The 14,519-nt window shown below is 40.4% G+C and overlaps 1 protein-coding gene across 6 annotated transcripts in view; it reads right to left on the bottom strand.

Annotated features, from left to right (window-relative positions):
- Positions 1-14,519, bottom strand: part of CDC42BPB (CDC42 binding protein kinase beta) — a 102,184-nt gene that overhangs the window by 62,954 nt on the left and 24,711 nt on the right. For all 6 annotated transcript variants that reach the window (XM_033139197.1, XM_033139208.1, XM_033139234.1 and 3 more), the window contains exon 2: positions 11,637-11,728. In XM_033139197.1, the coding sequence (XP_032995088.1) occupies positions 11,637-11,728 (92 nt within the window). The remainder of the gene's footprint in view (positions 1-11,636; positions 11,729-14,519) is intronic.

The raw sequence follows: 14,519 nt of genomic DNA, 5'->3' as shown, positions 1-14,519 counted from the left end.
ACTATGGGATGCATATTAATATGTCCTTCCATTCATGAAAAAGTCTTTGATTTAGTAGAAGTGTCCCCTAACAGAAGACACAATTCTGGTTGGAATGGTATTACTTATTTTTTATAACTGTAATTGTTCTCTTTGTTTTAATAACTGAACATTATATTGGCGAAGCCCACCCTGGGATCTTATAGTGAAGGGTGTGAAGAATTCTTGTAAATAAATAAATGGGGGAGGGGTTTTTGTGTGTGTGTCAATTCCCACTTCCCCCTGCTGTCCCCTGAACCACTTCCAGCAGGTTCTGGAAGGATTCCCAACCTATGTAATAGATTTTCTGGGTACAGGGGGCTGCTATAGTGAGAAGCAATTGATGAAAATCATCTTCCCCTGCATTAACAGAAGCATCTGTTGCATAAAAGGCCCTTCTGCAAACAGAAAAGCACAACTGGATCCAGCCCTATGCCTCGGGGGGGGGGGGTCTGGATCTGGCCAGCAGGTCAGGTAATTATTTCCACCACCCTTTGTGGACCACCTGTAAAGGACCTCATGTCACAATATTGGCAAGTGGCCTGTTTCTGCATGCATGGTTTGAAATCAAACCACACTGGCAAAGGCATAATTCACGAAGCACTGACAATTAGCTGCTCATTAGATCTTAAGAAACCACCTGGTTATTGTAGCTTGTGAAGCCTGGTACACAGCAACTTGCATAAGGTTTTGCAGGTGCTTGCACATCTCCTTCTGGCTCACCTGCACCACTCCAGATGTTATATATGACTTCAGGTGTAAGGCAGGTGGGCATGGCTTAGCTGAAATTCCCTTGGGGCCAAATGGGAAGGCCTGCTGGACATAATTAGTCCACCAGTTGGAAGCCTCACACTGCTCCTCTAGTCAGTAAGAACTTTATGCAGAGTAACCACACATAAAACAAGAGCTAGTAAGAAACAAATTAGACACCAGTTTGAAGGGGGCCAAATTAACCAAGTATTTGAAAGATATGCACATAATGACCTATAATGACCTATATGTGAGTATTTAGTAGCAACATGATTTTACTACAAGACCAATAGAAAACATCTGTCCAAGCTTAGGGTGCACACTCCTAATACGGCTCTGCAACCTTTATCACTCTATCATACACAGTTAGGTGGCTGAAAGAGCTGTAGAGATTATGAACCTGTCCCCATTCCTCAGCACATGTCAGATTGGCAAAGCACTGGAAGCTTCTAGATCCTAGGGCAGCATACAATTTTTAAATGCCCAAGATTTTTCCAGCTCCAGCTCCATGTTTGCAAATTGTACTTGAGAATTTTCTTTAACACTATTGACTTGAGCACAAGTACAGAGAAGTTATTCTAGATTAATTCAAGTGATCACACACACACACATCTAAAATGAGCGAAGCAGACAAAAGGTTAAGAGAAAAGCAAGTTGTGATCCACGGATTCAAATCTGGCTCTAAGCATAGACTTTGGATGCAAGGAAACATGTTTTATGTTAAGCACCTTAGTTTCTTTCTAGGATTCCTTTGCCTTTGTCTCAGAAGGAATGGTCAGCCTTTTGGTCTGCCTTTTTGGTCACAGCTAATGCTGATAAAGGATTCAGTAATTCTTTGCCTTTGTCTTGGATTGCACAGCAAAGTCAGCATTGCTGGCTCTCCATCTCTTGCTTTATTCAAAATATGATGCCAATTAAAACTTAGTTACTAACCCAGGACTTAAAGGATGTTTCACTCATCTCCAACAGCTTTACTTAAAAAGGCACCAGGAAGCAAGTGATGTAAGAGACGATGTTGGGTTAGAAGGCCAAATAAATTTGACTTGAAATGTGGAAGTTCCCTATATTCCATAGCTCAATAAAAACAACTGTGGGTGTCCTGTCAGAAAAAGAGAAGAGACTGCTCTTCAATGAAATGCATTTTAGAGACACTTAGGTAGGTGGGGTGGGCGGAACCCTTTGACTACAGCTTAATGTATCATTCATAGGAAGTTGCCTTATACTGAGTCAGACCTACTGGTCCATCTAGCTCAGTACTGTCTACACTGACTGGCAGTGGCCCTCTGGGATTTCAGACAGGGAGTCTCTTCCCAGGCCTACCAGGAGATGCTGGGGATTGAATGTGGAATCTTCTGAATGCAAGGCAGGTGTTCTACTACTCAGGGTAGCTCTGCCACTAGCTACAGCCCTCCCCCAATGATGTTATTTCCTAGGCTAGTATCACTTCTACTAAACGAAGTTAATTTTGGGAGAGAACACACACACTATCTTAAAATCTGGGTAGCTAAGTGGGAGTGAATCAACACTGTAATGAGTCTTGGCACCTTGACAATTGCACGTTTTCTAGAAATCAGTGAAGCAAGCACTAGCAGGTTCTAAAGAGCAGTAGAAAGTAGGATTAGTTTAGCTTTCCACTAGTGCTGACCTACAATTATAAGCAGGGCTGCTTATTCTATGAAATTTCTAATACCAACTGCTTATCTGGTATACAACTGTTTTCTTTTTAAAAATCTAGGTTTCATGGTTGCAGAGCAAAGTTCTAAAACACAGAAGCTGTGTGTGTCAATAGAAAACAACAAAATGCATCAAAATCCAAATACTACAATTCATAATTAAAAAGCTACTTAGCAGTTTACAACTTTATCCCTCTCTAGCATTGCAAATTTATTCATTCAAATGTTTATACCCTGGCTTTCTGCCCCATATATCACTGTAACTCTACTGACTAGAATGCCATGATTCTAGAGTCCAGGACACCAAATCAGGATCACTGGACTTAGGAACTCAACTCTGTCTTTGAGACCAACAGTTGTGATCGGAGACCCTCTGAACCAGAGGATGGTAAGTTCAAGGCTGCTGGTGTGGATTCTTTATCACCAGAGTCCATAGAACCAGAGCAGGGACCTTTGCATCTGAAGTTTTTTCAACTACTGGGGTGCAGTTGCTTTTGTTCTAGAAAAATGGGTGCTGTTACTCACCATGAAGTTGTAAAAGTTAAGTGTCACACTTTTTAAGGAGAGGGGGAGAGAGGAGCCGGTACTGTGCCCTTGAGTACCCCGATTAAAAAAAAAAAACAGGAGAGGAAAACTGGAGGCAGAGGCCCAAACAATCATAGATGACCTCTAGTCCTCATTGGAGCTATTTGTTCCATCGGAGCTCTCTGTGGTGCTGAAGCAACCAGGCTGCCTTGTTGGACCCCATGGACTCCTCTGGAGCACCAAAATACCGAGGAGCACCTCCACCTGGCCTGCATGGTGGAACCCAACTGCAAATCTTCATTCAAACTCTTCCAGCAGTTCACTATAGATATTAAACAACATGGAAGACATAACAGAATCCCATAGAGATTCCCTCAGGCCAAGGGAATGAGTAGAAGTTTGCCAGCACCACTTTCTGGAACAGCCTCTCCGGAAAAAGAATGGAAGCACCATAAAACAGTGTTGTTAAGTCCCAACCCAGTCAGGCAATGCAGAAGGATTCCATAATCAATAACAGGCACTAACAGCCAACAAAACCAAGAAAGGCACACTCCCTAGTCTGGTTCCTGGAGTACTGTAGGTCATCAAAGCTGTCTCTTTTCCAAACTTGATTCCAGACATGAATTTTTAAAACTTTTGTTCCTGTTATATTGTCATGTTATACAGGCAGCCCATTTACTCACGTTTATTTGTGTGCGAACGTGTATACATATATCGTGTTGAACCCAGAAACATCATAAAGGTGTCAATGAAACATCACTGAAGGGGTGGGATGGGGTGCTTGCAGGTTTTTATCTAGGGTTTCATTATATATGATTTCACTGACACATGGGTAACCCCTGTGTAAACAGGGGGCTGCCTGTAACTGAGCGTGCTGTATTGATTAGCTTGCACTAGTGCATGCAGTGGATCAGTAGTGTATTCTTAATTCAGTCCTATGGCCTAGCTGTTATACAAACTCCAACCCCAAAATTTGAGAGTTATCCCCAGACAGCTCATATACTTTGTTAGGTGGCATTAATCTAGCTGAATGTGAAGTAGCTCCTTTGTATTAAGATTATTGCCTATAAACCAATTGAGGAGCGCAGGATTATATCCCTCCTCGAACACACAACATTCTAACATAGGAGGACAACAGAAGAAGTTACTGTAAGGGGTTAGGATAAGCGGTTATGCACAATAAGGTTTTAGGACCCAAGAGGTTAAAACAAAACAGAAATTGATGGATGCTCTATTCCTGTTTCAGCAGCAACAGCAAATGTAGCAGTACATCTTCCATAGCCACTGTCTAAATCTGGGCACTAGATCAGGCAGTCATTACTGCTTAGATTACATGAGGAATTTTCATCAGTATCTCATTCATGAAAGAACTACACCTTTGCAATGTGATTGGGCACTTAAGACATGATCTGCATGGTTCATTATCAGTTTTCTGGCCACTGAAAAGCAATCCAGAAAACATTTTTAAATCTGTCTTCATACTGAGAAAATGGAATAATGATTAGCTATACTGAACTCTTGGATTTTTTCATATTAGGCGTGGAATGTATTTTTGAGAAGTGATAAATAACCTATACAGGCAGCTATCCCTTTATATGATTCCCTGTTCAATCCAATCTGCTGCTTAGTATTTTGAAAAATATACTATTTTTCACATATGTGTGTCATTAATCGTTTAAACTGACAACCAAGCTGTTGCCTGTACAGTACTTTGAATAAAATTCACTGTCTAGACTAAAATATGCAAACAACAGCTACTAAGTGTCCTTATTTGCTCACAAAATATCTAAGACTTCTTTTGGGGAGGGAAGAGCCATTCTGCTCTTTATTCTAGGGGGGGGGTCAGATTTGAAGTCATTTTTTCCTCTATGTCCCTGTCCATTTTGTGTGACACAATGGACTTGTCAATACAAAGCAGCTGTGGCTTTTAAGGAAGTGGAGCCATGGCTGCATCACACAACCAAAAACCCAAATCCTCTCTATACCAGAAAATAATGTTTAGAACTTATGGGAGCAAGCCCAAATACTAGGTGTAAATTGAACATTGTGCTTTAATGTGAAGATCAGACTGTACTGTTTAACACAGTTGACAAGAGGGGGTAGTTCTGTATGTTGTTTTTGCTGCAACAAACTTCTGAGCTTTGAAACACTTAACATTTTCTTATGGCATAAAACAGGGACATGGTTCAACTATCAGTAGAGGCCAGCTCAAGGAATTCTGCTATTGCAATGGTGCTTCCCCCACAACTCCCCCCCCCAAAAAAAACTACTCTGGAGGGTCAGGAGAATCCCCAGAACAGTATTGGAAACTGGAATAGAAAAGCTAGGAGCCAAATGGCTTCTGGGACCTGGTTTGTGGGCACCAAAACAGAATGTCTAGTAGCCACTGGGGGGGGTGGAGAGTATCAGAGCCTGAAGAGTTAAATGCTCTGCTGTGACGCACTGATCACTGTGTGGGCAGTTCACATACGGGCTTTTGTCTTTGTCTGTGTGTGCTGTACTTTTTGGTTTCGTTTTCACCGACCGGAGCAGTCATGGAACTGAGCACTCCGGGAGAAGATTTATTGTTTTTGTAAATAAAGTTAGCTCGTTAAGAAGACAACGCTTCAGTGAGTTATTACTGGGCTGCCTTGGCAGTTACACACAAGCTTTCGCTGTGGCTTTGAACTCTGCTAATAGCCAGGGGTTGCCAGGCATTAAAAGCAAAGCAACGCAGTGATAGCGTGCCGGACCCTGGTATACGCTATAGATTGTGGAACACTCCATTTCACAATCCAGCAGGGGGGGGGAGACACACTTTTTATTTATTATTTTAGTAAGCGTGGATTAATATACAATGCACAAAAATCACACACACATTGTTAATATCATATTTGTAGCCTAAATTGTTAATACATGTTTAATTTGGTGTTTACATCAAAATATTCAGTTTACAAAACACTCTACTCTTTATTGTTAAACTCCTTAACATATTGTCTATTCTTAACATATACATCAAGGCTTCAAAGGACATATATTTCATTATTCCTTGAATGTCAGCGAAACGCAAAAAATGGCACCCAGACTTTTTGAGGTGCTCACAAATGGAAAATCTTTAGGTGCAAATTGCACCTGGTGCCCTGCTAATTTCAAACCCTGCCCCAGAATAGTGTGTAAAGAGATGAAGGAGGAATTTGTTCTGTCAGGCAAGCAGAAATGTTTGTACTGATGAAATGACCTTTGTTACACTGAATTCCAACTTACGTATTCAAGTTGCTGCATGATTCTTTGTTTTAATATAATGGATTTGTTTGCATTTACCATGAAATAATGAACACCAATAAACCTAAAATTAGCCTCAGTGGCCTATTTATATAAAACATTGTTTTGAAATACTTCTTGGGGGTTTGTGACATTAGCAACTGAAAAGGCCAACATGGGTACACTAACCTTTTCATAAAATGCTTATCATATTAATGCATATTAATTTTCAGCCTTTTTCAACAAGGTTATTTAATTAAGAAAGCTATATAAAGTAAACTAGCACTTGCATGGTCTAAAACTGCTCTAAGCATTTTCACAAACATGCTTTACTGCTCTACTGCATTTCAGAATATATCCAACTTGTGTGTACTATATTTGGATGAATCCTTAAAATACTTCTCAGGCTGAATAAATTTCTAATAAACTAAAACTATTTAAGATTCCATGGATTATAGATGTTAAGACAGCTTTCCAGATTAAAGATTAAAGTACAGCAAGAAAACCCGTCTTCCTGGGTTTGTGGACAGAACTTAAGTGCAGAGTTAAAATGCAAAACCTCTTCCAATCAAGGAGAGGGAACAGTTGGAGGACTGCAACCCCCCCCCTCCCCGGTTAGGGAAGGTAAATCAAAACTACATGTTCTGCTATTTTAAAAATATTATCATCAATAACAATGAAATAGGTATTCACTCACTCAATTAATTAATGGAAACAACATAAATATAGAACAACAGGATGTTTTCCTCTGTTCCTTTCCCCAAATCGGAAGCCACTGAGTGAAAACACCAAGAGAAAAAGAACATACAGTATTCTGTTGCAAATGCTATATGATAGACAAACACATACATCATATTCGGCCCTCCAGATGTTTTGGCCTACAGCTCCCATGATCCCTAGCTAACAGGACCAGTGGTCAGGGATGATGGGAATTGTAGTCCAAAACATCTGGAGGGTCAAAGGTTGCCTATGCCTGGGATACAGGAACTCCACCAAATTAGAACAATCAGCAACATCAGGAGCAAAAAAATGACCAATTGCTTCATTGCTGGGCTCCTGTTTAAATGAATTTGAAGCAAATCCTCTCTTTCCAGGGCACATTCTACATACTGCATTATAAAAATAGACCATGCAATTGTAAGCAGAAATAAAATATCTTGATAGTATAGGTAACTGTGGTCTCTTCTTAGTATTTTCTCCTTTATCTAGTCTCCTTTCCAAAACACAGCACCACACGTCACCTTCTACAGATGACCCAGTGGGGCCCATTCTAAAACACTATAGCACCCAAAGTTAGGTAAACACAGCCACTCTTCGTCCATATAGCAGAAAGAGACCATTCCCTTACTGACCAATCAAAAGTCAAAGCAGCACATCATTGCCTATACCTTTTCCTAAACATGCAATGAGCATGCACCTGGGCCTTTAACAGCCCTACATATTTACAAGACATGCACCTGTCCTTTGCACGTTGATGTGGAGAACACCAAAGCAACATCAGTATCATCATCATAGCAAATATGACTGCTGGGATGAGACAACATGCATGCTGCTTAGCCACACCATATTAAGAAACATCATTCCACAACCCAAAATGCCATTTTTATTAATTCAATAGTGCTGTAATCAATGGTTTCTAACCAAAGGCTGAGTTTCCCATTCTGAGGATTATGTAAACTTTTTATCTAACAAAATACAATGTAATGGTCTGAATTAAAAGATATAGTAATAGCTTATTTAAAACAGTGCCACTGCAGGTTAGATAATCTGTTCTAAGTTTGCAAAATGCTCATAACCCACCTACTTTCAGCAACCAGAAACATCATCACCAGACACTGGAGAGACCTGTCAGGAGTAAGCATGGACCAATGGTACCAAACAGTATGGGAAACAGCCTTACTAGAAAAATTAACCAATAAGCTGAAAATGACATGGGGACAAACAGAAGACACCTTCACCCCAGTATGGCTCCCCTTCATCACACACACAGCCCAACAAGACAAGGACAAAAATCTACCAACAGCATACAAATCAATATGGCTAACCTGATCCAAAACACCCACCTACCCCACTTACACACGAAAACAAAGACCACCACAGCCAATCACAAATGAACAACCACATCCTAGGCAACCTCTCTCACCACCAAAGGAACACAAGCGAACAAAAGAGAACCTACACAAGACAAGCTGACATTAAACTCTACATATATTAAGTAGAATAGAAGCATCGTCACCCAAATGAAATTGATTTGTAAAAAATGATAATTGGACAAAATAAGAGAGACATTGCACATACTTTTATAAATCAAGAAATCTTTAATAAAAATACTTTTTTAAAAGTTTGCAAAATGCTATAGAGGGAATAAAAGTAAATTTCCTAGACTACTGACAGAGTACACTCTGAAGAGTTATACTTTGAAGAGTCTTAACAGTCTCTCCTACATACCACTAGATGCGTAGAAGTGTAGCTCAGTGATAAAGCATCTGCCTTGCATGCAGGGGAGTTCAGGTTCAATCCCCAGCCTCTACAGGTTGGGCTAGGAGAGGGTCCCTGTCTGAAACCCTGAAGAACCAATCAGTAAAGACAGGACTGAGCTGGATGGACTAGTGAGTTTGATTCAGTATATGGCAGCCTCCTAAGTGTTCCTGAGGACTGGAAATGTCCCTTTATAAATTAAAGACCCGATTTGTCAGGGAACCAATACCATGCAATAAACAAAGGCTGTTAACCAAAGGCTGGACTTCCAGTTCAGGGTATAGGACTGGAAATATCACTGATACACAATTTTCAATTCTCTTTCCATTCAGCTTGTGTTTCCAGAAATCAAGGATTCTGAGGCAGATCAATGATCCAATCTCCCATGGAAATATAATACCAATGCAAGAGATTCAGTTGCACAGCAATGCCCTTGTTAGTTCAGAAGCAGTTCCTCATGCTTCCCAAGCAAGTGGTAGCTCCAGCAACCTTCAAAACCAGCTTCTGGTGCATTGTAATGAGTTGCTATTGGGAAGGGGGTAGGAAATGAGAACTCCCAATACACAAGCCTAGGAAGAACTTAGAGGGATTATGCAGCTACAGCCAGATTCTGCTGATGAATCCAAAGAACACCCTGAACTCTTTTCAGCATGCAACATTCTCCTGGGATCCAGTACAATTAGTTAAGTGCTGTCTGAGAAGGCAGAAGTACTTGCCCAGACACCAAGATAGACCTTTTACCAAAATAAATCTCACAGTATTGTATATGACTGAGAAGGCTCTTAAAACATTTATTCCACTCCCATTTATCATGGAAGCATACATTTCCTTGGATTTAATAGACCGCTATCTTCAAGACTAAACATTATGTGTTATGTCTCTTTACCATCACTTTGCTAATTTAGCTACTATCTTTAGATGTGATTTCCAAAATCATGCCTCAATAGAAAATAATTAACAAATAATTCTCCACATTTTTCACACAATATCCCCATCAATAAAAGCTAGCATTTTTTCCTGTGCGCTTTTACAATTCAGATCACTAGCTACTACACAGGGTGGATAAAAATCAATGATTTTTAAAAATAAAAATAAAAAAATCGGATTTTTTTTTATTTCAATCGGATTTTTTTAAATAAAATGCTTTTTGAGTTAAATATATTACCATCCAAAGGTTATTCAAACATGAAATAAAGATTAGTTTTTTTAATTATGTAGAATAAGGCTGTATATGTTTAATTTTTTTGGTAAATAAATTCCATTAATCCATTCACAATGTCATTTATGCTCTTCCAGAGGTTTTTGTAAGATTTTTGGGCAGTTTCTCTGCCTACAAGATATTATCACAGGTGCTTGGTTTACTTTTGCAGTTCTCAAAACTGAATTTGACTCAGCAGAGATCACATGCCTCTTCTTCACAGCAAAAATGTTATAACATGAACAGAGTTGACAAAAAGACCTTAATCCTATTGTTCTACAAACCTATGAATAAGTTTCAAGAAGTTTCAAGAAGCTAAGTTTCAAGAAGTTCAGTGAATAGAATAGAAACAATATTTTTCTGATTGTTTGGAGTGGAATGGATCTAATAAATCTATTTAAATTGTTACTATTAAGGTAATGATTATTTTTCTCCTTCCTAAGTACAACAGAAAAGTTGTCCAAATATGAATGATTAACCCATTAAACTGGGGATAAAAAAACTAATATGAAAAGTTGTTATTCTAAAAATCTTCATCTACTTGCAGTTATACCAGCAAGAATTATTCTTTATGTAGAAAACGATGATTTAAATCAAGCCTTACTGACTAGTGATTTAAATCATTTAAATCGATTTGATTTACTGTAAATCAAATCCACCCTGCTACTACAAACTTTTTGCCTCATGCTAGGCTAGCCGGAATTCCTACACATTATGGGTTGTACCCAATAGAATCATGGAAGCATCTTTGATCTAGAAGTGGAGGGGAGGGAATTTTTTTGCCAATTTCTCCTTCTTCTTGCACATGCTGTCTTTCAACTCTCTGGAGCAGATTTTTAGGGTTGCAAGGAGAATCAGTGAAAACTGTATTCTCTCCTCTTCCATTAGTGGAGGCCTCCACTGGATCAAAAGCCCTTCCACAAAATGAAGGACACAACTGGATTCAGTCCTGTATGTATGAACTGTTCGCCCCTAGGCTATGGGAGCTATAAAGATTCTAAAAGGGTGGGGGAATTGGTTTAATTTAGCAAATACAATAAAGATTCCTGAAGTACCTTTAAAACCAAGCTATTTTATTGTGCCATAAGCTTTTGTGGTATGGAGTTCACTTAGTCCAATGAACTAAAAACAGTTAAAAGAGAAACAGTTTAGCCCTACTAGAAAAATTAACCAGCAACCTAAAACTAGCACGGGGACAAACAAAAGAAGACACCTTCACCCCCGTAGGGTCCCCCTTCATCGCACACACAGCCCAACAAGACAATGACAAAAATCTACCGACAGCATACAAATCAATATGGCTAACCTGATCCAAAACACCCACCCACCCCACTCACACAGGAAACCAAAGACCACCACAGCCAACCACAAATGAACAATCAAACCCTACGCCAATCGCGACCTCTCACCGCCAAAGAAACACAAGCAAACAACAGAGAACCAACACAAGCGACACTGATACCAAATCCTACATATATTAAGGAAAAATAGAAACATCATCTCCCCCCCCACCCTCCCACACATCCCACCCACTTCCTCCCCCCCTCCCTAATGTCTCAACAACTAAAATTGATCTGTAAAAATGTTTTATGGAAAAATACGAGAGACATTACACACACTTTGTAAACCAAGAAAATATTTAATAAATAAAAAATACAAAAAAGAGAAACAGTTTGAAAATACAGCATGCCGTATATTTACCAAAAACTTACAATAGACAGTGTATCTAAAACTGAGCTCCAATGGCATCTTACCTCACCAAATGCACCTCTCCCAATTACTTTTATGATTTCAAAGTCATCTCGATGAAGCTGCATTTCTTTCACCAGCTGAGTAAATGGCTTTGCTGTTGAAAATAAAGAGAAAATCACAAATTAAAGTCTATATAATATCCCAACCTTGCAAGTAAGCCCACAAAGGTTAATGGAATGCCATCTTATCTATACAGTGGTACCTCTAGTTATGAACTTAATTCGTTCCAGAGGTCCGTTCTTAACCTGAAACTGTTCTTAACTAGAGGCGTGCTTTCCCTAATGGGACCTCTTGCCGCCGCCGCACCGCTAGAACGTGATTTCCGTTCTCATCCTGGGGCAAAGTTCTCAACTCGAGGTAACTCTTCCAGGTTAGCAGAGTTTGTAACCTGAGGCATTTGTAACCTGAGGTGTTTGTAATTCGAGGTACCACTATATTAGCAACCTATGACATGTTATCACTAATTTACAAAAGTTCCCCACCTGAACATCTTCTTTACCTGATACAAGTAACCAGTCATGCAGCTCTTAATAATAATAATAATAATAATAATAATAATAAATTCTTATTTATACCCCACCCTTCCCTGCCAAACCGGGCTCAAGGAGGCCAACACCAATAAAATCACAACAAAAACATAAAACAATTCATTAAAATACAGATTAAAATACAATTTAAAATTTAATCTAGACTGCAGCCTCATTTTTAAGTAGCCCACCAATCACACCAAAAGAATGAAACATCAGGGTTAAACTAAAACCAACCCAAAGGCTAGGTGGAACAGCTCCGTCTTGTAGGCCCTGCGGAAAGATGCCAAATCCCCTGGTCTCTTGTGAGACCGTTCCACCAAGTTGGGGGCAGTACTGAGAAGGCCCTGACCCTAGTTGAAGCCAACCTAGCATCCTTGTGGCTCGGGACCTCCAAGGTAGTCCATGGACGGTCCAGGAATCATTCTTGGTCCAGGAATCATCCTTGGTGGCTTGGGACCTCCAAAAAGTTATTATTTGAGGACCTTAAGGTCCTACCCGGGACATACCAGGAGCGGCGGTCCCTTAGGTATGAGGGTCCTAAGCCGCATAGGGCTTTAAAGGTCAAAACCAGCACCTTAAACCTGACCCTGTACTCCACCGGGAGCCAGTGCAGCTGGTAGAGCACTGGATGAATGTGGTCCCGCGGCAAAGACCCCGTGAGGAGCCTCGCCGCGGCATTCTGCACCCGCTGGAGTTTCTGGGTCAGCTTCAGGGGCAGCCCCGCGTAGAGCAAGTTACAATAATCAAGTCTGGAGGTGACCATCACATGGATCACTGTAGCCAGATCAGGGCGAGATAGGTGGGGGGCCAACTGCCTAATATGGCGGAGATGGAAAAATGCCACCTTTGCTGTGGCTGTAACCTGCGCCTCCATGGAAAGTGAGGCATCAAAGGTTACACCCAAACTCCTGACAGAAGGCACTGGCACTAATTGCACCCCCGCAAGAGATGGGAGTTGGCCCCCCAACCCCATGTTGTCTTGACCCAGCCAGAGGACCTCTGTCTTCGAAGGATTTAACTTCAACCGGCTCCCACGCATCCATACAGCCACAAGCTAACACTAGCCATTTTCAATCAGCATTTTTGTTTCTAATGTTACCTTGCATTAGAAATAGCAACAGAGTCTGCAGGGCCAAATCCAGACTTCTGAAGAGTAACACTTTGCCCCCACCCCCACCCCAGTTGTCTGCAGGATGTATTAAGGAAGTGATTGCTAACAGAGAGCTCTAGGAATGAAATTTGTTGAGTTCATGAGGAGTGGGGGAAACAAGCCTGACCTACTATCTTTTAATCTCTCACAAAAACTAGCTGCAGATCAGTGTTGTACAAAGACTAGTCAAATCAGTGTCCAGAAAATTGCCTTAAAGCATTACATCAGTCACATAAAATACAGAATGAAGCATATACTTAGAACATTTCAAGTTGTGCTTAGGAATAGGTTTATGCCCTTTCCCCTATTACAGATAGTGTATGTTCCAATAGGCATACATTCACTCCCTCAGACAAACACACAAAAATAAGGTGCTAAGGGAAGTGTCAAAAATAAGGCACAGAAGTCAGCAGCTTAGCCAACAGGTCTAGCATTCTGAGTGTCCTGTCAAAGTTCTCAATTCAAAAGCAATAATAGCACCACTATTATGACAACTGAACATATGCATTAAATACAGCCCATTGTTTTTACCACAATGGCACTTGGCAAGAAATTTGCAATACAGACAACTAAGAAATTACAGGAAGGTGCTAGGATCCAGCAACTGTTGCCGCCTGAGCATATTTCTCTCCCAGGCCTAATAGCCTACAGCAGGGGTGGCAAACCTTTTCTAGCTTGCTAGATCGGTATCACCCTACCCATCAGGTCAAATTTGACAGGTGGGTGGGGTTGCTGACCTGCCAATCACCTGATGTCAGCAGTGATTCCATATATCATGTGGTTGTAGCCAGTGCTAGTCCAACTCAGAACAGACACACTGAAATTGATGAACCTAAATTAGTCATGGGTCTCCTCTAAGGTGGACTGGCAAGGGATAAAATCCAATGTATTTCTACTTCAAAATGAAGTTACTGCTGTGGACTCATCTCATTAAATACAAACAAATACCTTATTGGAGAGGCAGATGTACTCTGTGCATGCCATTTATTTCCGAGGCTCACAATTTTAATTTATCTATCTCACTGTTCAATTTAAACTCATTAGACTCTATTAAATGCTTTGACTAGGTAGAATATTATGTGCAGGTTTTCCTTCTCAGTAAGCCAATTGACAAAAGCTTTGTATTACACCTTTTTGCAAACAAAACAAAACATCCCACCAGAAGATCTGGAGTCTCATGATAAGATAACACACGTTAACTAACT

This window comes from Lacerta agilis, chromosome 1, assembly GCF_009819535.1.
Source record: "Lacerta agilis isolate rLacAgi1 chromosome 1, rLacAgi1.pri, whole genome shotgun sequence".
Lineage (NCBI taxonomy): Eukaryota > Metazoa > Chordata > Lepidosauria > Squamata > Lacertidae > Lacerta > Lacerta agilis.
This window is presented reverse-complemented; position numbering and strand designations above follow the sequence as displayed.